This window comes from Penicillium lagena (assembly GCF_028827675.1).
Source record: "Penicillium lagena strain IBT 129212 chromosome Unknown utg000001l_segment0_segment0, whole genome shotgun sequence".
Lineage (NCBI taxonomy): Eukaryota > Fungi > Ascomycota > Eurotiomycetes > Eurotiales > Aspergillaceae > Penicillium > Penicillium lagena.
Window position 1 is genome coordinate 272,094 of NW_026623222.1, and position 22,042 is coordinate 294,135.

Below are 22,042 nucleotides of genomic sequence, written 5' to 3' on the forward strand. Positions count from 1 at the left end.
CCCTCTAGGAGAGTTCGTTTACTGCGCTGTTTTATCTCTTAAAGAACAGATACGATCGCTATACTCTGTTCCCTCTCGTTTCTATACTGATGCCCAAAGCAGCTTAGCTACTCGATGATATGTATCTAGTCCGCCAATTTTCTCGACCGAATATCGTAACAGCATTGTGAATTCGCTATTGCTGTTAGGATAATCTTCCCTTGATCCTGCGTCTCAATGTGAAGTTTGATCATGACCAACATTGACTGGTCAGAAACATCTTTTGATCTCTCCACATTAAACCTCCGGTCACTTCCTCGTGGACGCTTATAGTTGAAATTACCTGATTGCTCACTTTTTATACCGACTTTATGCTATTATCACTTTATTGATGTTTGTTCTTATGATTTGCCATTAAAGACAACGTCAGTTAATATTTGCAAATATCTAAGCTCGAAGAAATCGGGGCTATTATCCAGAGCACTTTCCAGTAGCACATGTATCAGGCAATGGCAGACAAGTCCAGAATGTTACTTTCCTTTATCAGCATCATCCACATAGCAGAATCTTGTCTACTAAATAACAATTTATGCAGTCGTCTATCTTTTTTCAACATATAACAACTATATCTTAGATTTCCATGCCAAATTTATAGGAGTCCTTGCTGTCCAGAAGAAATGTTAGTCAACTATCAATGTTATGCACCGAACCTAATGCTCACCTCTTTCCAGTATTATGAGCCTGAGGTGTAATCAGTCCAGCTATCGGGTGCGCCCAATAATCTCAAGGAAGCTCTCATTCTCTGTTTTACACTAGTGTTGACTAGTATCCAACTCAAAAAAACTCCCCGCAAACAGTCTCCGTCAACGCCTTCAACGCCCTCGAATAAGGTCCAAAATATCGCACATTAGTATCACTATCCTCCCACACTGAATGAAGCTCCTCACGACGCAGAACAGAGATAAGCCGTTGGACTAAAGTATCTGCGCGGGGCCTATAAAAGTCCCCCGTAACAGTGGTGGCAGCACCCATGTTTCGCAATGTAATGGCACAGCTGACAGCGTTATGCACGAATGCCCATAGGCGGCATACGGTAGACGAGAGGCGGTGCATGTCCAGAAATGCCTCCACTGCTTCTTCGGCATGGTCGATACATTCCGTTGTAAGGGTGTTAGAGTCTAGTTCTAAGCTATCAGAACCGGAGGAAGCGGCAGTCTCTAGAGCTAGTCGCAAGAATCGACAGACCCCGTAAGAGACATGGATACGCAGTGCTAGGCGCTCGAGATGGTCTTGCAGGGTGTGACAGCGGTGTTTTTCCACTAAAAAAGAGGATGCGGATTCGAATATTTTCTCCAGACGTCGCTTGGCTGCTAGTGCCGCAGCAACACTCTCGCTGTCTTCTTGGCGGGTACGGTCAAGTTCGATCTGGCACACGGAGAACATTGATTCGGCGAATGAGTAGCCTGATACTGTGTCCGGGTCGGAAGGGATACTGCTGTTTGATTTCGTTATGTTTCGTGGGCGGTCGTATGTTAACGATAGAAATGTGTCTTGCAAAAGAAGCATCCACCTAGATTTTGTTAGTGGTGTTAGATTGGTCTTGGGTAGGTAGGGGAAAAAGAGTGAAGACCAACTGAAAGTCTAAGCACTTACCACAGTCGCTTTCGCTGTAACTGGTCAGTAGGACTATACGATCCAGCCGACACAGTTTCGTCGTGTAGTCCGATACTTTGAGCAAGGCGTAGAGCCGATCCTGTACCTGTGAGTATACAAACACCATTTGAAGGAAATTAAATACCCATCAAAATCCATGCACTATTAGTGTCGAGGTTATTGCCCAAACAATGTCCAATTAGTGCCATGGCCTGGATCTGATTCATGTCGGTGTTGATGAAAAAGTTTGAGGTGCGGAGACATTGGAAGGAGGAACAGACTAATGTATGCTCTTAGCGTCGACCAGCAGAAGTTTGTCCATCACAAACATACTAAAGACTTTTGTTTTCAGATCCCGCTCTTTGATAGGGTCATTCGAGAGTTGCACCCCAGAAGCGAGTATGGCGAATAGCAGCGCTAGCCACGAGGAGTCAATATCATCCAGTGAAGACCAATCACCATCACTATTAGCTTGGAGTGTAGCGCGCTGATCAAGAAACGAAAATAACGAGGTAGTGAACTCCTTGTAAGTCACGGGTACAGGGTAAAAGGGGTATGCACAGGTCTGATACGCCTGCCAGTATCTACATATATCGGATTAGCAGGGAAGGGGATGCGGGATATAAGATAATGGGACAAACCGAATAATATTCTCATCATCTGGAAGAGTCTGACAAATCTCTAATGCACCAGCCCCAGGTCTCCAGAGATTCGTGAAAGGATACGTACGTGCCGCGAGTTGGTCTATCAGAATGGCATCGTTGAGCCCCAGCGTTGCTGGGGGATCAGAGTGGCTTCCTAGATAGACGGTCGCCCCTGTAGTATCTTCGAAGAATAGTTTCCCAGGGGATGGGTCCGGTCTGGATGCCCTCCTACTCGAGCTGGCTCGTTCAGGCATCTGTGGTCCGCCTTTATAAGTACCGGATTGGGTCTGCTGCAGGTCCGCTTTGAGACAAGATATTTGTTCCTCAATGTTCTCTAGACGCCTTATCATGGAGCTGACGTCTGGTGTATCAGAGATGGAAGCGGATAGAGCCCCGGATCCAGTAGCCTCAGTATCATTTGCCCTAACGCTGCTCGGGCATATTAGGTGACATAAACAGAGACAGAGTGATATAGAGATACGGTACGGTACATACCTCACGATTTGTCGATGTTCATTCCTATCGCCACCAATTTCACCCTCAAAAGCCCGCGGCAAATCATTAATCCCACCGCCCCCCTTCCCTAACATATCGGACGACCTCGGCGCACCACAAAGTTCCGCATGCCCCCCCCGCACACAACTAGAACAAGGAACATCTCCATCACAGCGAACCTTCCGATGCCGACAAGGAAAACAAGATTTGACAACGCGATGGCGGCGCTTGCTCTTTAGCAGTTCCCGCACGCGGGCTGTATCGTATGGATATGAGCTTGACTGCTCAATACCGGGGTCAGAGCCGGACGGCTTAGTGAAAGCGTCCTTGTCCATGATCCTTGTGTCTTGGTCAACGTCGAGGGTGTAATATTACTGCCTCGGTTGCGCACCGTCATGTGATCTCACCGACAGAATCGGAATAAACAACTAACAAATAGCTAGTGAAGTGATAGTCTTCTGCAGTTTAATTGAATCAAGGGGTGCCCAGTGATCGGACGCGGATCATCATTGAGCACCGTCATCACTCACGTGACTCCCCCCACCGTGACAAAGTCACAAATACTCGCCTTGTAGAAGCCGGGTCCTCAGTATAGTGGTGTATATAGGAATTCTCGCGTCCGACGATTACTGTCTTAGCTCGCGTTGGCATATACTTAGTGAGCCAAAGCGTAAGACCTTTGGGCTATCCACAGAGCGATGCTAGAAATAACAACACCTTTGGAACCATAACGGTTCGCCTTTACGATAAGTTTTATGCTCCTAGCTTGTCTTAGAGAAGATCCTATCTACACAATTCAGCTTATGAGGGGTGATGATCTCAATAGCTGCAAATAGTGGTCTGCAAGGTTGCTCACAGGTGTCAAACTCTGGAGAACCGCCACAAGCTTCTGTAACTGAGGCTTATAACATAGTGTAGATGGATCATACTGCATAAGGAACTCCGCGGCAGAATACACCGGATATGGTGTCAACGGATGAGCCTGACTGTGTTAGCGGGATATCCATAACAAGAACTGATAGGCCAATCTTGCTTTGAAAATACCAAATTCGTCGAGGGATCGGGTAAGGTTGGCGATTTCAAGGGCAGCTGCCAGCGCCTCTTCTTCATATGTAGGCATGATCCGTTGCTTATTTATCTCCCACGGTAATGAATTTGGGACGTTGCAGAGGTATATAAGAGCCGTATGTGCCATCATATTTGCAAAAAGCCGCATTGGATCTGCAATATTAGGTGACGATACGGCTGTCTGAGATATTATCCGGAGATTTTGGGCTAGGAGTGAATGAAGCCAATGATGCCGATCCCAAAAATGACATGGCGCACTGCCATAAACGAGCTCTACCACTGCCTGCTGTTTATGTGTGAGACAGCGTCCACAGATTGTAACAAATATGATCAGTTCAGTAAACGGAGATGCATTGTGATCAGAGACAGCAGCAATCTCTTCAGAGAGAAATTTGCCAAATATGCCCTCACCACCTTCAAAATGTGCCTCTGACGTAGGAAGGCGAGTGCATATCTAGTGTATCATATGTGTCAGCCCTTCCTAGTCTATAAAAGCCTCTAGTTAGAACGTACCACGAGCTCATTAAATGATAATGGCCAGTTATTAGAGATGCCAACTAATCGATCCAGATAATATGCCATCCAAAATGTCCTCCGCCGTTCTTCAATTTCAGTACCGTCGGGCTGACTCACCTCGGCACTGGCCATATTTGTCGATGCACAGTCGACCTTATGAAGGCCCATAAGCTGTATTAACCGGCATGTACGTCCAACGCTCATCCAGCCTCGTTGGTAGTGCATGTGCATAAACTCATAAAATGCAAGAAGAATCCATGATTGTGCTTGTTCAAGATCAATTGACCCAATTCCAGTGCTTTGAAGCTCCAGGTCTTCAAGTGCTTTCCTCGCATGTTTGTAAAGCAGACTACTAATGGTCTGATAGTGCGCTGACATTGATGCAGCTAATGCCCACATGGCAAGCTGTAGGCAGAGCCGGGAACTTTTGATGTTCGGCTGGTGAATCCAAGAGAAAAAGTGACGTTTCTGAATAAATGGCGTAAACGGATGAACACGTTCAAAATATAGCTGATTGCTGCATTTCGTTAGAGCATCTTCTATTTTTTGGGTTACAACCCGGTATATGGTGTGACTCACAGATCTGCTCGTGTAAGGTCCGACTGTATTTCAATCCCTTCGCTTCGACATTCCACTAGAAAAGCTTCCGGTGAAAGGAAGCCAACATGGCTAGCCAGGCTGATCCCAGCCGTCGGGCTGACGCCCTCTTCTGCATCGATTGTATCTACTCTGTTTTCCGGATTGGCTGGTTTATCATATGGAACAAGCCCATCCCTGCGTTCCTCCAAGCGACGTTGTAATTCAGCTGTGTTAGTGTGCAAGCGTCAGCATGTTCTATATTCTCATCAATGTATATCCAACTCACCAGTTCGGATTCGGAGGCTCTCGAGAAGACCTTTCTTTGGACCCCTCGCACCCCTCGCTGAGCGCCTGGGGTTGACTCTGCAGACGGTACCTGTATTAACGCAAACTGTGCATCGTGGCTGTTGGCCGTCACAGCGGAGCTTCCGCTTTCGGCATTCTTCACACGCTACTTTGCATCCCTCTTCTGGCGATTGCCACTCCCGTTTCGCAGCGGGATTCAGAGAGGACATGTTGTCTTGATGTCTGTCTTTCGAATGACACTGGTATATAAAAAATCGGATTGCTGCTGTATGACATAAATGAAAACCAATACTGAGAATGGGAAGGTTATATATAATGTATAAAATAACCCAAATTCCAAAAGCGGGATTGGGCTTTGTCTAATGATTCTATGAGAAATTTTACGTATATATTAGTTGCTGTCTTCTACTGCGGTGATTAGTTAAAGGCAGGTGGAAATATGAGGCAACTTAACTTTAAATGCTCTTGCCTGACTTTTTTGAGGCAGAGCTTACCAGGTTACCACAAACCATGTTTCTATCTAAACTTATTGTAGCTAGTTCCGGGTGGATAGTGTCGGGCGGCTGACTGACCAATGTCGTACCACACAACAAATAATTTCACATTATTCGGCCCTCGGTCGGACCTCGTCGGAACCCCGAGACCCACCAAAATGTTGGTCATTGAGAGCGTTACTATCTCGGTGAGTGGTCTAGAATTCTAGAAATCTTGTGCATCCGGTGTATCGGGGTCGTTACGGAGACGGTGCGGAGGCGGTACGGAGGAGGTACGGAAACGGCTCGGAAGCAGTTAATAGAGATAATTCGCTTCCACGAAAGCTTCATTCTAGGTAACCGGGCCTTCCGTATTGGTCATAAAAATATTACCATACTAACCAGGCCCTCGCAGTTGCTAGAGGACACATTCAGGCATTGTGGCTTGGCCTATTCAGTGGATTTTTTAGTCCAACATGGAGGTTTGTTTAATCAAGTCTTGTCGGGGATTACCGAACGTACATAAAACCGTGAACCTGGGTTTGCATCTGAACTTTAAGGTGGGTGATAGGCAATTGGCCGACAACGAGGAGAAGGCGCAGCTTTCCTGGATTCCTTCTTCCCAGCGATGGCGCTTGCCCAGAAAGATTCACTCGTCCAAGCCCAATACGCAATACCCTGGCAACCGATCTCAAAGCTTGGAGTATATCGATCGCCTAAAGCCATCAAGGATGCCGGCCTGGACAAGTATCGGGAAGTACCTCGGAAACATCATCATTCAGATATTCATATCAAGGTACCAAAACGTTTGTTATGTTCAATACTCAGACAATACAGTACTCGCTCGGTTACGGAATAAGTTAAATTGCATTGCGAACACTAGGTAGTTAATGAGAGTGGACATCTTCCATACGATTACCACAAGGTTATCGGAGGAAACCTGTACACGCATAGTTTTACATCTAGCCTATTTGTTATAACCAGAAATTTGTTAATCAGTCTTCTATGACCATCTTCTGTTTTTACTTTGTCTTCCAGCCAGAGAGAAGGAAAGACAGAGATTGGCTTGACGTAGGAGGCCATCTCTCTCTTCGCTTGATATATTGATCTTAACCAAACATTTGGACTTCTTACCATCAGATTTGAGACCTCTACCTGCTTTTAAGCGTCTGCTTGGACTCTCAGATAGTTTTTGGTGACGTAAACGTCAATTCGACAGCACACTCAGTTGGTTCCTTCGCGTGGTCTCACCAACGAATACCTCTATCATTCTATGTTTGGTCTGTGATAGCAGCCAATCGCAACTAGAAAAAGCTTAACTTAACGCCAAATTATTAGCAACTCGACGAAGCTTACTCCCCCCGCAACCTTTTTCCGAAAGTTATCCCGAATGATACTCCACGAAAGGCAGAATGACAGTGAACTTAAAACTGGGGAGTAATGGCCCACGGGTAAGTTTGTTTCATACAATTGAGAATGGCGGTGATAGCTTTCTCGCATCGTCGGACCCGGGCTCTCGTAAGGTGAAGGGGCTTCGCGACGTCTGGCAAATGGCTGCGGGTATCCATAATATTCCGTCTGGTTAGGTTCCGCAATTTCCTTTTGTATTGGTTCAAATAAATAAAAATCGTGCGCCCAGAAGTCATTTATTGCAAAAGGCGTGACCCTCCGGTCGAGATAGGTAATATCGTGAGTGACAATATTAGAAGACCCCTGGTATATGTATAATGACAAACGTTTATTGTTAGCTATTGTACCTATGCTTGAGAGCAATACTTTACCTTCAGACCAATCAGAACTGGTACAACCTCTGAACAGAACTGGAATTTTTATTATTTATGTTTGACGTCCTGACAGTCCTTAAGCACAATCGACCGAGCAAAATAGCTGGCATTTTTGACAATATCTGAGGTAGAAATAAGTATAGATTGATATAGAGAGAGGCCAAAGACTCACTCAATGCGTTTTGGCTCTCGTATTTTCGCTTGCTTCATAATATGACTGCAATGAACAGCCCGAATAATTTCTTATGGACTCTCAAATTGCTCTGGTATGTCTATCAACATCTTTGAGCTCGAGGACGAACAGAGGTTGGGATATTAGAATGGTGTAACTCGGTCATTAAAGGTCTTTTCGGCCGCAGCATCTGCTGGTACGTTGATGCAGACTGGTCATAGGGCTTGGTGATTCTACTCATTTGGTTCGTTATTAAAGTTAGCCACATTGCCAAGGTCAAGGCTAGACAGTGACCATGAAGTGGTAGGCTTGAGTATGGTATTGACTGAAATGTACTTGTTGTGACGGGTGCTGAAAAGATATTTGGATAATTCTGTACATGCATCTCGAGTTAATCCAAAGTCACATACGAAAGATATCAATATGATAAGGTGACTTACTAACGTGTTCACAGGTGCTCACGAATATGTTGATGGCTGCTGTAACCGGGACATTTGAACCTCCCCTCCGTCCATTGTGCTCATTTCTTGTTATTTCAGATATAAGCTGAACAAATGAAAGTAAAATAAATGAACGATTGGGTATTTCGAAAAGTCTTAAATATTGAAGCAATCTATATCTAGACCCATTATTAGAAATGTTGGTCGCGCGAAAGGAGGCTGAAGGCATGTAATGAAACTTACTAATTTATTTTCAATTACAGGCAACGGGTGAACCTTATGGGGGCTAGACAGTTCCAAAATCTTCGACAGTAGAAACCACCAGTCCCCAATTTACTCCCGCATCTAGAAATTGTGGAAATTCTTCTGGGGAAATTAACTTAAACTCGATAATGCCGAAGCCAATAGAACCTATAATGTCTCGGACATTAATCTATCCGAGACAACAGGCAACTGCACCTTGGTACCCAATCACTAGATAGACTAATTAGGTAGATGATTTCCGGGTTAAAGAGGTGGAGAGATTTGCCACATCGTCATGTCGCACTCTGGTGGCTTTTTCTGTTGTCTCAACAGAGCGATAAGCCCCGCTGATAGCATCGTTTACTGCAAGTACAAGTACCCTTCCCATAACGTTTCTGAAAATCCGAGCACTCTCATTCTAAGATAATGACGGACCTTACTATTTCCGATGACGTTCTCGGGCGGATTAAAGATCAAGTGATCTTTATCACCGGTAAGCATATATCCATGTCATTCTAGCTTGAGCTTGCCTGATAAATATAGGCGGTGCATCTGGAATCGGCAAAGCAACCGCAGAGCTTTGTTTCAAATACGGTGCCAAAGTAGTCATTGGAGATATCAACTCGCCACATTTAGAGGGCTTGGAGCTTGAAAGTTCCGATGACTTCAAATTCCTGAAAGTCGACGTTTGCTCGTGGGATAGCCTACGAGACGCGTTCAAGCAAGTTGAGGAATGGTTTGGTCGAATCGATCATGTCTTCGCAAACGCCGGCGTGGGACCAACGACCGACTTTGTGGATGACAAGCTCGATGAATCCGGTCAACTCGCGCCTCCCAACATGCGAACTATCAATGTTAATCTTATTGGTGTGATCTATACACTTCGACTCGCGGCATACCACATTCAAAAGCATTCGACTGGGCGTGCAGCTGGCGAAACTGGAAGCCTTGTGGTCAATGCCTCAGCTTCATCGTTCCAGAATTTCTGCGCAGGCGATTATACTGTTACCAAGCATGGTGTGCTCGGAATTGTTCGCGGTATGGGCTATCAGCTCGACGGCAAGGTTAGGTTGAATGCCGTGGCGCCTTCTTGGACAGCCACGGAGTTGGTTCCTACGGGATTCATTGAAGCCCTGGGTGTTCCTGTCCAGGGGCCGGATGTTGTAGCCCGAAGTGTTGCTCTGCTGTTTGTCGACCAACGGCGTCATGGTGAAGCTATCTACAGCTGGGACGGGAAATACAGAGAAGTGAACAAAGGGGATGATGGATTCCTTGCGGCTTCATTCGGAATCCTGGGAAATCCCGACGATGAGGATACGGTCATGAGACAGTTGAAAGATGAAAAGGCCGTGGCAGGCGTCTAGTCAACATGGAATATCTTTCGTTATGGTCTCGGGAGATGTAATCGTCTTGCTGCTGTTCGTATCTCTGTAAAAGGTGCCGCATAATCATAGTTCCAATAATGCTGAGCTAAGAATGTGCCGTCGGAGTGATAAAAAACCCGAACCGCAGGTGTCAAACCTTAAACCCACTTTACTTTTCTATCAGCTGGCCGAGCCGAAACATTCACCCCTATAGTGAATAGACTTTATAATGGGGAAATTGAGGGAAACTTTTATATATAGCTTTACACATCCTTCCTCATTTATCACTGAAGCAAACTTTTGCAATCGACTACCTGGAATATCATCGCTCCAATTTAACATCACTCTGCAAGCTAATAATCATGTTAGCTTATTCAGGGCTACTTATTTGTGTATATTATGGGCTTGTACTTTGGGAAAGCTTATTCATTACCTTGACTCCTGGCTCCAGACACTCATAGTACAACTATCGCTCGTTATCGGACAAGGTACCATACAATATAGTTGTATCAATTCTCTCCAGCGCTTGTTATGGTGATCAACAGACAGGCGCGAAGTATATTCGCCGCTGAACAATTCGCCAGCAAGGTAAACAGGGATAAACTTGGGAGAAGATACAAGGCCAAAGGATAGTTTGTTTTCACCTCACGATGTTCCGTCGTATATTGGTCTAAACACTGATGGTGGAGATACCTCAGTGTTTCTTTACACAAGGAATGTACATGTCGGTAGTCTCTTTAGCCTTGAGAATACCTCTTGATGTTTTCAAAGCTGTGTGACCGAGGATATTCTCCTCCACACTTTCAACGCATGTCTCGGTATGCAGTTGGCCTCCTAGATCCACCACGACTATGGAGAGTAGAGCAGTGATAAATTTATATGGCCAAAATGAGACTGTGGGCGCGCTGATTGCCCCTTTGCAGCCTTTTACGCCGGTAATCTGGACAAAGTCTGTAAGCCCCGTATTGGGTTTTAACGGCAATTATTGGAAGAGACTTGCCTTGTCTAGATTGGGTTTATCAACCAAGTGTACCTCTTCGACCCCGCGAGCTCCTTCGGAGCGTTTGGTATCAATGAATTTTCGATACGCTTGTGCATGTCCGTGATCAAAAAACACATCACATGAACGAGTGGATTTCAGGTCACAATCGATATTTTGTTTTCGAACTATGTTCCTGAGAGCAGCCAGTTGCTCTAGCTGGTGACATATTACCTGCTCCCCAACAGCAGCGCCGTGTTTCGAATCGAGTTGCCGGACGATTGTAAGAGCTAATTTGGTGTGGCTCATTTTGGTAGAACCATTAGCATATCAAACTCATAATTTGAAAGCTGAAACCCTTGTAAGCTCACCATTACGTCCTGTTGCACCAGTGCAAGACTGGCCGGCCTCAAGTAGAACAGCACTGGGCTTTTCCATTAATCCCCCGGGTCTGTGAGGATGTGGTAAGCTGTGGCTACCCCAGCCAAGCCAGTTCCGATAATAGCTAAATCACAGTGCGTTGGTATTGTTTCCGATGATCTGTATGATGCCAAGGGATGAGGGTCTTTCAGCCAGTAGGAGGCCGTTGGGCTCTCTACTGGACACCCTCGCTCTCCAGATTTCCAAGCCATTCTAAATCTTTAAGTTGGAGAGAAAAAAAACCGGTTTGATTTTGTGTTGGTGATTCAATGAGGCGTCACCTTCTGTTACAGTGCAAGGTCCTATTATTACGGCATTTCAGAGCTTATGTCATGTGATTATAGGGGTAGTACTCTATCACTAATGCCACATTGGGTCTTTATTTGTAAGGGTATCTATTCCATTTGAGACGTATCCTTACCACGTTTAACAAGTTGTCGACAACCTTGGACTAGAGGTGCGCCGAATCGGGAAATCCATGAAGAAAAAGCAACGCTGGATGCTTCCTCGTTGATTCATCAGCCAAGGAAACATAGTATGTAATTTGAACGAGCGCCGGGTGACGTACTCTTTTTGCTGGAAGCTTTCCATTGTAAAATGATTATTTGAAGTCTCAAGAGGTTGTTTGGGTATACTCTCTGCAAGACAGATAAATGAAAGCGAATGTCAGCAAAGTTTCTCTTTTTCCAAATAACTCCGGTCTTCCACGTGGCGGAGTCACTAAAAGAATGAAGCAGATTGGGGGCGAAGGCACTGTAGACCCAAGTTTAACGCCGGGGACTAGAATAGACCTAATATAGATAATCAAACGAATTCACAGCTCGATGTCTATTGAGAAACTGCTCTCTGCGAGTCGACGAGAGCAAAATCAATTGTGTCAGTAGAAAAGCCAAAGGAAACTTATAATCTTGATTCATGAGAAATATGATGCTAAGATACGCAAGGTACTCTACAATCCCGGAGCGTGAAGAGCGGGGGCGGTTGTAAAGCCGACTCAACCACTCTAACGTCACATAATAGAAAAGACCCACCAAAATCGTTAAATGGAGAGAGCTTTGATATGTTATAATGTACTCCCAATATTGGTCCGATTCGAATTTTAAGTTGAGCTTGTTAAATGGTAGGTTGACCTTGTCGACTAATCAATTTGTTGTTTGTTGGTGGAGTTATTGTGTCGGTAGGTGGCCTAGAGACCTTGTCCGTCGGGTGTATCGGTGTCAGTACGGAGACGGCACGGAAACGGTTCGGAGACGGTTCGGAGGCAGTTTAAGGACATTTGTGGAAGCACTTGGATTGGATTGGACTATACTTTGCTAGAAGAAAATGGAGCAGTTGTAAAGCGGACATTGTGGGTGTTCATTATTACATGCTTTGTGGACTGCATTGAAGAATATAGAGCATAACATTGATACTGCAGATAGGATTAAACCACACCTACTGGTTAAAAGTAATGAATGTGTAACTTTATTACTGTCGGGATGTGTCTCATGATACACCTGTTGAAGTGGGTTCACGGCTTTGGACAACAGAGATTCGCAGGGAGCCTTTGGATGCGACTCAGTATATTTCCAAGACTGATCACTGGCCCCTGAGACTCAGGTGCCAGCGAGACAATTATGTACAGGCCTCTTTCCCCGCTCGCCTTACGTCAGTGCCTGCGATCCCGGGCATGTAGCTGAGAGGACCCAGGAATACGCTAATCGTACCCTGAAATTTTAGACTCACTCTTCTAGGTACCCCCAAGTGCGGAACTTGGGAGTACCCAGAGTACATAATATTAATAATCAGTTTATTATGCACATATTAGGAGAGCTAGATCCCTGCGCGGCAGCGAGGTAGCGGTCAAATTTTGCAAATTAGGCATGACAGTCACAGCATACATTACAGTACGATGGTCCTCTCAATTACACACTTGGCAATTAATACTTTTTATATCTCTGGGTTTTCATATGGTGACGCTGTGGGACACGGGGAGTCTTTTGCGGAAAAGGACTCGGTCTGTTCGAGATTTGCGGTACGGCGAGTAGCGTGTGAACTCCTGGTGGGAATCCAATTTGGTGGAAATCCACATTGCTAGCCAGACTGTCAATGATAGCTGTGTGATACTGGCGACACCGAACCCATACCAAAATTGGTCGGATGAGGCGGACACGTTATGTAATATGGATGAGGTATGACCGGACAGCTGCTGAATTGATTGCAGAAGTGGCCCAAGGCCATCTTGGTAACTAGTGACAGCAATTATTCCCACCGCGCCGGTGATGCCCAGTCTGAAGGCGGCGCGAGTCGAGCCACGAAGACGGCTGGGCGAGGACTTCTTGACGGCTACAGCGGCGGTTTGAGAGACTCGATCGTAAGTAAGCCGGTAGGATTTTATGACCTCGGCATGTTCCTATGAGAGATCTTTAGTTCAAAATCCAGTAGTAAAGTTATAAGAGTGCTGGCGTACATCAGAAGGTAAGTCGTCAACGTAATGTTTACTCAGCTCATCCCTTGCCTCATCAGAATGGCCAGTTTCTTCAAAAGCTTCCGTTGCATCGGTGCCGGCAACCTCGATCAAAATGGCACTCCCGCCAGGGTGGTCTTCGAGATATTTGGTAACATCGTAGACCTTGTTGTGGAGGACGATCCAGGCGTCGTCGAGTTTGTTATGCTTCTGAACTTCTTCGAGGGTAGACATGCTGACTATGCAGGTATGAAGTTAGGCAAAGCCCGTTAGCCACCGGGTATATATGAAACATTTCAAATTGTTACCATACCATGCGAAAATCAGGCGTTAAGTAAACCAGCGCATCCAGATACGTTAAAAAGGGCCACCGGACCCACTTGATGTGGAGACCGGGGGATATGGTCCAAGCGCCCAATCACCAGTTCCGTGCGAACTTCGGCCGGGATGAGATCACTGGGCGTCATTACATTACTCGTATTGAATATGAGCACCAATCATTGGCCGTGTAGGGTAGCAGAAAATCTGGATCGAGAGGGCACAGAAACGAGCGAGATGGTCGTTTGGGATAGTGCAGATTCAGCAAAACCTCTGTCTGTGCATTATGAGGTCAGGAGGAAAAGATGGCAAAAGTGCGTGCTGGCCCATTGGGCATATTTAAGGACTAGTCAACACTCGAGTCAAAAGGTTAGAGACCGGAGCCGCCACCATGCCTATCTCCCTTACTCCCAACGTGAATCTCAGTTTGTCGTTCTATCTGATAGGGGACGATGTATCTACCACGCAGTCAGTAAACCTGGACGCAAAGTGGAATTTGGAGGATGTGAAACGCGCCGTAGGGGGCACTTTCCATGTGGTACAGCCGCTTGGTTAGTCAAAAGGTTCCCATTTTAGTACTATGAATTGCCTGTTACTGATTCTGCCACAAGGCATCTCTTTCCACGTTGAAGATGATCGGGAATTGACCACAGTGCACGACATTCTGACAGCACCATCGTCGCTCACTAGCCCTATTGGCCTTCGCATCGACGGGCAGGCCGTACAAAGCCCACAGGGCCCCGATGGTCTGCCACTAGTGGGCAGCTACTATGAGATCTTTCCAGATCATCTGGGAAATCATTATCGACTTTTCCGCAAATACGGAAATGTTATTTGCACGACCAACATGGGCAAGACGACGTATCTCACTGATAGTCCGGAAGTGGCGGCCGTGGCTCTAGCAGAATCGGCGTACATGACCAAGAAGATCAATAAGAACCACCCACTGTGGGCAGTTAAGGATAACACGGCTCTCTTCGTCGGCGATACCGAAACAGAAAATTGGCGACTAGCACACAAGTTTATGCCACCGGTTATGGGACCTAAGGCCGTGCGACACTACACGCCGCTGATGCAGGAGTGTGCTCGCAAATCCTTTGCTGTCTTCGACGAATTAGATACCCGCGGACAGTCGTGGAACGTCTATCAGTACATGGTGAAGCTAGCATCTCAAACGATCGGCCGATTCTGCCTAGGTACCGATTTCCAGCACTTCACAGACGTCGACGCCCCGTTACATCCTATCGTCACCCTTATTGTTAACATCCTATCACTGAATAAGAAGATCACCGCACGCGGTGAATGGTACCGATATCTACCATTCGGCGATCCAGCACGACTAAAGCATGCTCGACGTACCATCTACTCGCTCCTACAAGAACATATCGACCATTTCAAGGGGTCTGAGATTGCTGGAATGCCAATGGCCGGCGCAGCCGTCAATGCCTCATGCGTGATCGACTACCTCCTCAATACGGTTGATGAGACAGGCCAGAAATTCCCAGAGGGGCTAGTACTCGCAAACATTATCATCGTCACGGGAGCTGGCTTCACAACAACCTCAGCCTTAATGTCATGGCTTCTCTATTGCCTAGTTACCTACGAAGGCACACAAGAACGTCTATACGCAGAACTCTGTGAGCATGGTATTGCCGCCAAGCCCGTGGATTGGACCCCGGAGCTGGCTCACAGCCTGCCTTACCTCGATAATTTCATCAAAGAAACCCAGCGTCTGCACAACGCCTCCTTCCAGCCTGCCCGAACTACTAAGACTGACGTTGTCTTGCCGGGAGGCTACCGTCTTCCTCAGGATAGTGTTCTCATTCCTGCCCTGTATGCCATCCACACCAATCCAAATGTCTGGCGCGACCCATTCCGCTTTGACCCGGATCGCTGGACTACTGATGAGGTCAAGAACAAACACCGCTGCGCGTATATCCCTTTTACCACAGGTCCGCGTGGCTGCATCGGATTCAATTTTGCCCTACTTGAGGTCAAAATCTTGCTCTGCGAGCTGATCGCCCGTTACGAGTTCTTCCGCGAGGGCTTAGAGACCGTGGATTATGATCCTGAGTTCCAGCTTATTCGCCCGTTGAACTTTTATGTACGTGCCAAGAGAAGGATATAGGTGTCAGGCAAGAGCAGACAAATCTTTCAAGATGTTACTTTTCCTTTTCAGCAAATAAAGCTCCTCCACATAACAGAATCTTGTTTATTAAGATAGCAATCCATGCAGTCATTCATTATATTTAAATATACAAAATGAAATCCTATCTACCTTGTACGCAAAACATCTAGGAACCCTTCCCTGTCAGAAGAAATGATTGTGTCAGTGAACCCAAGGCTCACCTTACTCTTTTGATGGCCGGTCGACTCAGGGGAGGTCGTCGGACGTCACAGCAGAGACCTGGAGAGAGATCATGGAAAGGAAACGAACGGGTAGTGAAGTTGTATTGATCATGATCTCCCAGAAGGGAAATCCTATCTATCTACGGCGGTGGGCGCTGACACCTCAGGCACCCACCCATCATCTTTCCAGTATTTTGAGGTTGAAGTGCAACCAGTCTAAACACTCTCAAGAAAGCTCTTATTCTCTGCCCTCGTCTAGACAACGGCAGCAGAACCAAGACAGTAAGATTAAAAGACACGTCCACTAGAATTATGCCAAAGATTGCGCCACATCCACCTAGGTTTGTGGCATTATGTCCAGTCTCTCTATTTGACGATACGTCTCAAAGATGCTTTCCCTATCATCAACAAACACAGTCCAGCCCAGTCAGCGTGCTCTATTCATGTATATCTGACCAACATCGTCCCTGAACGTGAAAAACTCCTTGTCATCCTGGAAGTGATTAAAGGTTGCACCGGGGTTCGCGAACGTGATCTCGCACCACACTGCAACGTTTTAGGACTTTCTAGCTTACTGCTCGAGTAAGTGAGAGGTTCAGTGTGAACGGATAGCCACCGATATACATGACAGTCAGAATTTTGACTTAATCACCCAGGCAGAAGAAAGATACTCACCAAGTAATGTTCTTAATCCCAACCCTCCCAAAAATAGCAGCCATCCCACTCTTATCATCTGGTGGATGACACCACTTTTCTAAACAACAAACCAGCACAAGCTCCCCCCACAAGCGATCCCAGCTCAGCGGATTCTCATCCTGCTCATTTAAACCCTTCATTCTTACCTTTTTTTCTTCTAGCACCGCCAACTCAGTCACATACCCCGTCGAACGCGAATGATACGACTCCATCAGCCAGAAAGACCAGTCTGACGGAACTAAACGGCAAACGGGTACTAGATATTCATCCGAGCAGACTTGATCCCGTCGATGATCTATGACGGCCGGATCGCGTTCAAGCTATCTGGTCGCCGCATGTAACAACTTGCTGCCAACGACATCCAAGCTGCCTTCGAAAGCTGGAACTCATGAAGCTCGAACCCTTCGTCAGAACATGCAAACGCGCAAATATAAACACACCCAAACCAACTGAAACGAAGTTAATCGGCATGAAATGAGCTAGCAAGATACTAAGGTCAACTAAAGAGGTCGGTACCACTATAATCTACAAGGAGGCTGGCGAAAGGGTCTGGAATGCTAACCAGGGATATGCTCGAGTGAGTTAATAATAAGGCAGAGCTGGAGTTCGCGCTGAATGTAAATTTTGATGATGGACCATATCCATAACATGACATGCACAGACGGAGCCATCACTGCTTGCTTTTGTTGATATTGAGTATACCATTTCCAAGTGACCTCATCCCCAAGTGCACTCATCCCCCGAGTGAACTAGACATAGGCTCCCTCATATGGCACCGGTGAGTTCTCGGTAAACCACTTGTTTTCCTCCTCACTATTCCTTGGTGGAGGGATCATGCCATTGATCTTCCAAAGCCTTCTCTCGGTCTCGATTACATGATACTCCCAATCATATCCCTTCTCGGCAACATGAGGCTTCAGGAGTTGGTCGATTGCGGTTGTGCTTCTTTGGTACGCCGCGTCATCATCAGGCAAGCGGACAGCAATTTGGGTAATGACGATACGAATAAATGGTTTGTTTATCTTTTGTTTTCCACCAACCCACACGTCACTCTTGGACTTTTGGATGAATTGGACCACCACATAGATCGCAGGAAGGCCAATGCCCGTATACCTCTTTGTAATGTCTTCAGACAAGGCTTGTTTGGACGCAGCATCTTCAAAGGTGCCGTCTGGATGGTAGATTTGCCAGAGGGGCATCGTAACGGTTTGGAGGAAGTGCTAATAATTATTATCGTGCCAGATGACAGGTTAACGATGTGTATAAATAAGAGATTGGATACTATATGGTTGATAATATTATACCAAGATTCATAGCCCTCTTCTCTTGCGGGAGGAATGCGTTCATTAAACATATTTAAATTAAGAGCCGCATTTCTAAGCCTGCGGAGGAGTGGCGTTAATACTTCTTGAATATGCTATACGCGGAAGAAAGAAGAAAATTGCCTCCGAGCCGTCTCCGTGCCGTCTCCGTACCGACCCGATACACCGGACGGGCAAGGTTTCTAGGCCACTTACCAAACAATAACGCTCCCCGACAACCAACATTTTAATTGGTCGACAAGACCTACCTACCATTGAAGAAACTCAACTTAACATTCGAACCAGTTCACCCGACCATTGTAGAGAAGGGTGGTCTAGTTGACCCGGGAATTGATCAGATGCTTATGCGGAAGCTGTCACGACCGCGGTTATATAGTGCTTCGCGCTATCTCTGAGCTCCAGCAATGGCGATGTTTTCCACCTGCTTGGCTACCCTGCCTCATTTTGCTCCCCAATCATCCCTCCTTTGCCCGACAACTGTTGGCCCTGTATAAGCTTCTTTTTTACCGGACGAACCTAGGCAAGTCATGGTTGAACAGGCTGTCGCCACCTACGTGCCGCAGCAGGTTCCCCTACCTCCGGTACCTGCAACCTCTTACTTCTCGGAGACGCAGTGGGAGATATTATTCTCACTGGCAGATGCAATAATCCCGTCCATTTGCACCCCTTTCACGTCTAGGTCATCTAATGACAGAGTAATCTCGCAAGCTGAGTGGGATGTTGCCGTATCAAAGCTGAAGGCCACCATTGCGGGACCTGATGCGGCGAATATTGCATTTCAATATTTGAAAGAAGATGCTTCGTCGAATCCAGCTTTCCGTACCTGCATCGAGCGCATCTTCGGCAATTTTGTGCATGAGGAGGGGCGGAGCGGCTTTGGGCTGATTCTAAACGCGCTCAAGTGAGTGACTGCAACCTATCATTACAATTGATTGTCTACTAAATTTTGAAATAGTACCTACGCTGGATCATTCATCCTCACTGGGTCGACTACATTAATCCACCAGCAGCCGCTGGCCGTCCGGGAAAATATCCTTCGTGGATGGGATACATCGCGATTACCCCCTCTGCGAGTCATCTACCGGGTACTTACTGCGATCGTCAAGAAATCGTGGGTGATTACTAGCCCGACGATCAGCCTAGTACTCGGGATTCCACGTGTCCCAGTTCATGGCAAGCCCAGCGACGGGTTCCCATACGAGTTTCTGCAGTTCCCACCAGGAGACCTGCCAGAGACTATCGAGATTGATGTCGTGGTGGTAGGCAGTGGCTGTGGTGGCGCCGTAGCCGCGAAGAACTTAGCCGAAGCAGGAAATAAGGTGCTCTTAGTAGAGAAGTCCTACTCATATACTACCAAAACTTTTCCTATGACGCCTAACGAAGGTTTTGTGAGCATGTTTGAGGCCGGAGGCGCCGTCATCAGTGACGATGGGTGCACGGCCATGCTAGCGGGCTCAACCTGGGGAGGTGGCGGCACGGTGAACTGGTCTGCATCCTTGCAGACACAGGGATATGTCCGAGAGGAATGGGCAAACACCGGATTGCCCTTCTTCACCTCGCTTGAGTTCCAACGAAGCCTTGATCGCGTCTGCGATCGAATGGGGGTGAACACCGAGCATATCCGCCACAACCGCCAGAACAACGTTATTTTGGAAGGCGCGCGCAAACTAGGCTATGCCGCCAAGCCGGTTCCACAGAACACAGGCAATAGCGAACACTACTGTGGTTACTGCATGTTAGGATGTCCCTCGACCGGAAAGAATGGACCCACTGTAACGTGGCTGGCTGATGCCGCGCAGGCCGGGGCAACTTTTGTCGAGGGCTTCCGCGCCGACAAGGTGCTCTTCAACAAGGTTGATGGCAGGCGGGTTGCATCCGGGGTGGAAGGAACCTGGACCTCGCGAGATTCGTTTTTGGGACTGAGCGGCGAGGGAGCCGTTCGACGTAAGTTGATTATTAAAGCTAAAAGAGTTGTCGTGTCGTGCGGTACTTTGCAAAGCCCACTGCTATTATTGCGGAGCGGCTTAAAGAACTCACAAATTGGCCGAAATCTACATATCCATCCTCGTAAGTGTTTACGCTCCAGATTTTATCAAGCAGTGCTTATTTTTCTTCATAGTTATCATGGCTGTTGCTGTTTTTGACGAGGAGACTCGTCCGTGGGAGGGCTCTGCGTTGACAACGGTGGTGAACGAGTTTGAGGACCTTGATGGTCGTGGACATGGTGTGAAAATTGAAGGGTTAACGATGATGCCGTCCTTGGGGATACCCGTGTTCCCTTGGCGGAACGGATTGGACTACAAGTTGTTCGCGGCTAGCATCAACCATAGCACCAGCTTCATCACCCTTACTAGGGATCGTGATGGTGGGCGTGTCTATCCGGACCCAGCGGATGGACGTGTCCGTGTCGACTACGCCGTCTCTGCATTTGATCGCAAGCACGTCGTGGAGGGACTGATCGCTTCAGCCAAAATTGCATATATCTCAGGCGCCAAGGAATTCCACACGACCTACCGTGACATGCCGCCGTTCATCCGCCCCAACGCCTCCAACCAAGAAGCTCCTGAGGGCACCAATGATGCTACCCTACAGGGCTGGATTGCTGAGCTCCGACGCAAATCGCCCTTGAACCCGGAGCGGGCCTTCTTCGGCAGCGCTCACCAAATGGGTACGTGTCGTATGGGTAGGTCGCCAAAGTCGAGTGTGGTAGACATGGATTGCCAGGTCTGGGGCGCCGAGGGCCTCTACGTGGTGGATGCGTCTGTCTTCCCGAGTGCCAGTGGTGTGAACCCGATGGTGACCAACATGGCAATTGCGGACTGGGCCAGTCGGAACATATCACGGGTTTAGGGGAATCGCGGAGCGAAGGGAACATGGTGGCCCAGCTGTGGGTAAATGCTTTCAAAAGTGTGTATTTGTATCAATCGCGTTACGCCGTGTTCATGTAGTTTATTTATGAGATCTCTAATCAGGTAATGTATAGGCATATTTTGCGCGGGCGTATTACGTAGTTCTTTTTTTCTTTCAGTATGCCAGAACTAGCCTTTAATTCTTGAAAGTCTTACATGAGTTGAGGAATTTTTTTTTTTTTTTTTTTTTTTTTTTCGAAATGGGGCATGTACTCTACTGATTAGTATGGTCTTTTGAGTGTGCATAAGCGCCCGTTTCATTAGTTTTGGTTGTAGATTTTGCCACTTGGACATTAGATTCGTTGCACAGAAATATCTCTATCTCATTAAATTGCAATTAGGCGTCTCGAGCAGGTGATCGAGGAGATTACGGGACAACCACCGTGGTGCTTCGTGGCGGCGCTTTGACGCTGGCAAGCAGAGGATTTCTTAGGAAGGTGTGCTTGCTGCAGCCACAGCCTGTGCCATCTGTGATGGTGATAGCTCCCCGCTGCTGATTATATCGTGAGAGCTCGTCCGTCGATGGGACTAACCCTGGAAACACCCTAGTTTAACCACCTACGTGATTAAATGTCAATTAGTTGTGCTAAGCAAGCGACGAGAACTACTAAGGTGAGGCCCTGAGGTGCAGGTATATTAAATATACTAGGAATAAGCAACAAGCTCATGTCTCGGTCATTTTGGTAGCATGAAACGAACGAAATGGGAGGAAAGGTTTACCTTCGATCGCAGTAACACGAAATACCCTTGCTATTAAAAACAAATTATCTATGATGTTCTGTTAGCCAAACAATGACTTCTCATTCGCTGCTTCTTCATGCCACGCTCACTTTTGATTGCTGTTGCGACTGTCCTCATTTGGCTTTGATATTGGCTACTTTACTAGC

At 46.9% G+C, this 22,042-nt stretch overlaps 7 protein-coding genes across 7 annotated transcripts; 3 read left to right on the plus strand and 4 right to left on the minus strand.

The window, feature by feature from the left end:
• Positions 1-813: 813 nt before the first annotated feature.
• N7510_000098 (Zn(II)2Cys6 transcription factor) lies at positions 814-3,106 on the minus strand (the record flags this gene model as incomplete). The annotated part of the gene is made up of 5 exons (XM_056972028.1): positions 814-1,549; positions 1,633-1,732; positions 1,778-1,912; positions 1,966-2,216; positions 2,274-3,106. 5 exons carry the CDS (start codon positions 3,104-3,106, stop codon positions 814-816), a joined length of 2,055 nt encoding a protein of 684 aa, XP_056837145.1.
• Positions 3,107-3,762: 656 nt separating this feature from the next.
• Positions 3,763-3,969, minus strand: N7510_000099 (uncharacterized protein; the record flags this gene model as incomplete). The annotated part of the gene is made up of 1 exon (XM_056972029.1): positions 3,763-3,969. The coding sequence occupies one exon, from the start codon at positions 3,967-3,969 to the stop codon at positions 3,763-3,765; it is 207 nt and encodes a 68-aa protein (XP_056837146.1).
• Positions 3,970-8,778: 4,809 nt separating this feature from the next.
• Positions 8,779-9,716, plus strand: N7510_000100 (uncharacterized protein; the record flags this gene model as incomplete). Its single annotated transcript, XM_056972030.1, has 2 exons — positions 8,779-8,845; positions 8,896-9,716. The coding sequence occupies 2 exons, from the start codon at positions 8,779-8,781 to the stop codon at positions 9,714-9,716; spliced, it is 888 nt and encodes a 295-aa protein (XP_056837147.1).
• A 3,344-nt stretch (positions 9,717-13,060) lies between these two features.
• N7510_000101 (cytochrome b5-like heme/steroid binding domain-containing protein) lies at positions 13,061-13,795 on the minus strand (the record flags this gene model as incomplete). The annotated part of the gene is made up of 2 exons (XM_056972031.1): positions 13,061-13,507; positions 13,565-13,795. 2 exons carry the CDS (start codon positions 13,793-13,795, stop codon positions 13,061-13,063), a joined length of 678 nt encoding a protein of 225 aa, XP_056837148.1.
• Positions 13,796-14,270: 475 nt separating this feature from the next.
• On the plus strand, positions 14,271-16,007 carry N7510_000102 (cytochrome P450; the record flags this gene model as incomplete). Its single annotated transcript, XM_056972032.1, has 2 exons — positions 14,271-14,430; positions 14,491-16,007. 2 exons carry the CDS (start codon positions 14,271-14,273, stop codon positions 16,005-16,007), a joined length of 1,677 nt encoding a protein of 558 aa, XP_056837149.1.
• A 1,666-nt stretch (positions 16,008-17,673) lies between these two features.
• Positions 17,674-18,123, minus strand: N7510_000103 (tautomerase family protein; the record flags this gene model as incomplete). The annotated part of the gene is made up of 1 exon (XM_056972033.1): positions 17,674-18,123. One exon carries the CDS (start codon positions 18,121-18,123, stop codon positions 17,674-17,676), a length of 450 nt encoding a protein of 149 aa, XP_056837150.1.
• A 650-nt stretch (positions 18,124-18,773) lies between these two features.
• N7510_000104 (GMC family oxidoreductase) lies at positions 18,774-21,096 on the plus strand (the record flags this gene model as incomplete). Its single annotated transcript, XM_056972034.1, has 3 exons — positions 18,774-19,147; positions 19,202-20,190; positions 20,366-21,096. 3 exons carry the CDS (start codon positions 18,774-18,776, stop codon positions 21,094-21,096), a joined length of 2,094 nt encoding a protein of 697 aa, XP_056837151.1.
• Positions 21,097-22,042: the final 946 nt, after the last annotated feature.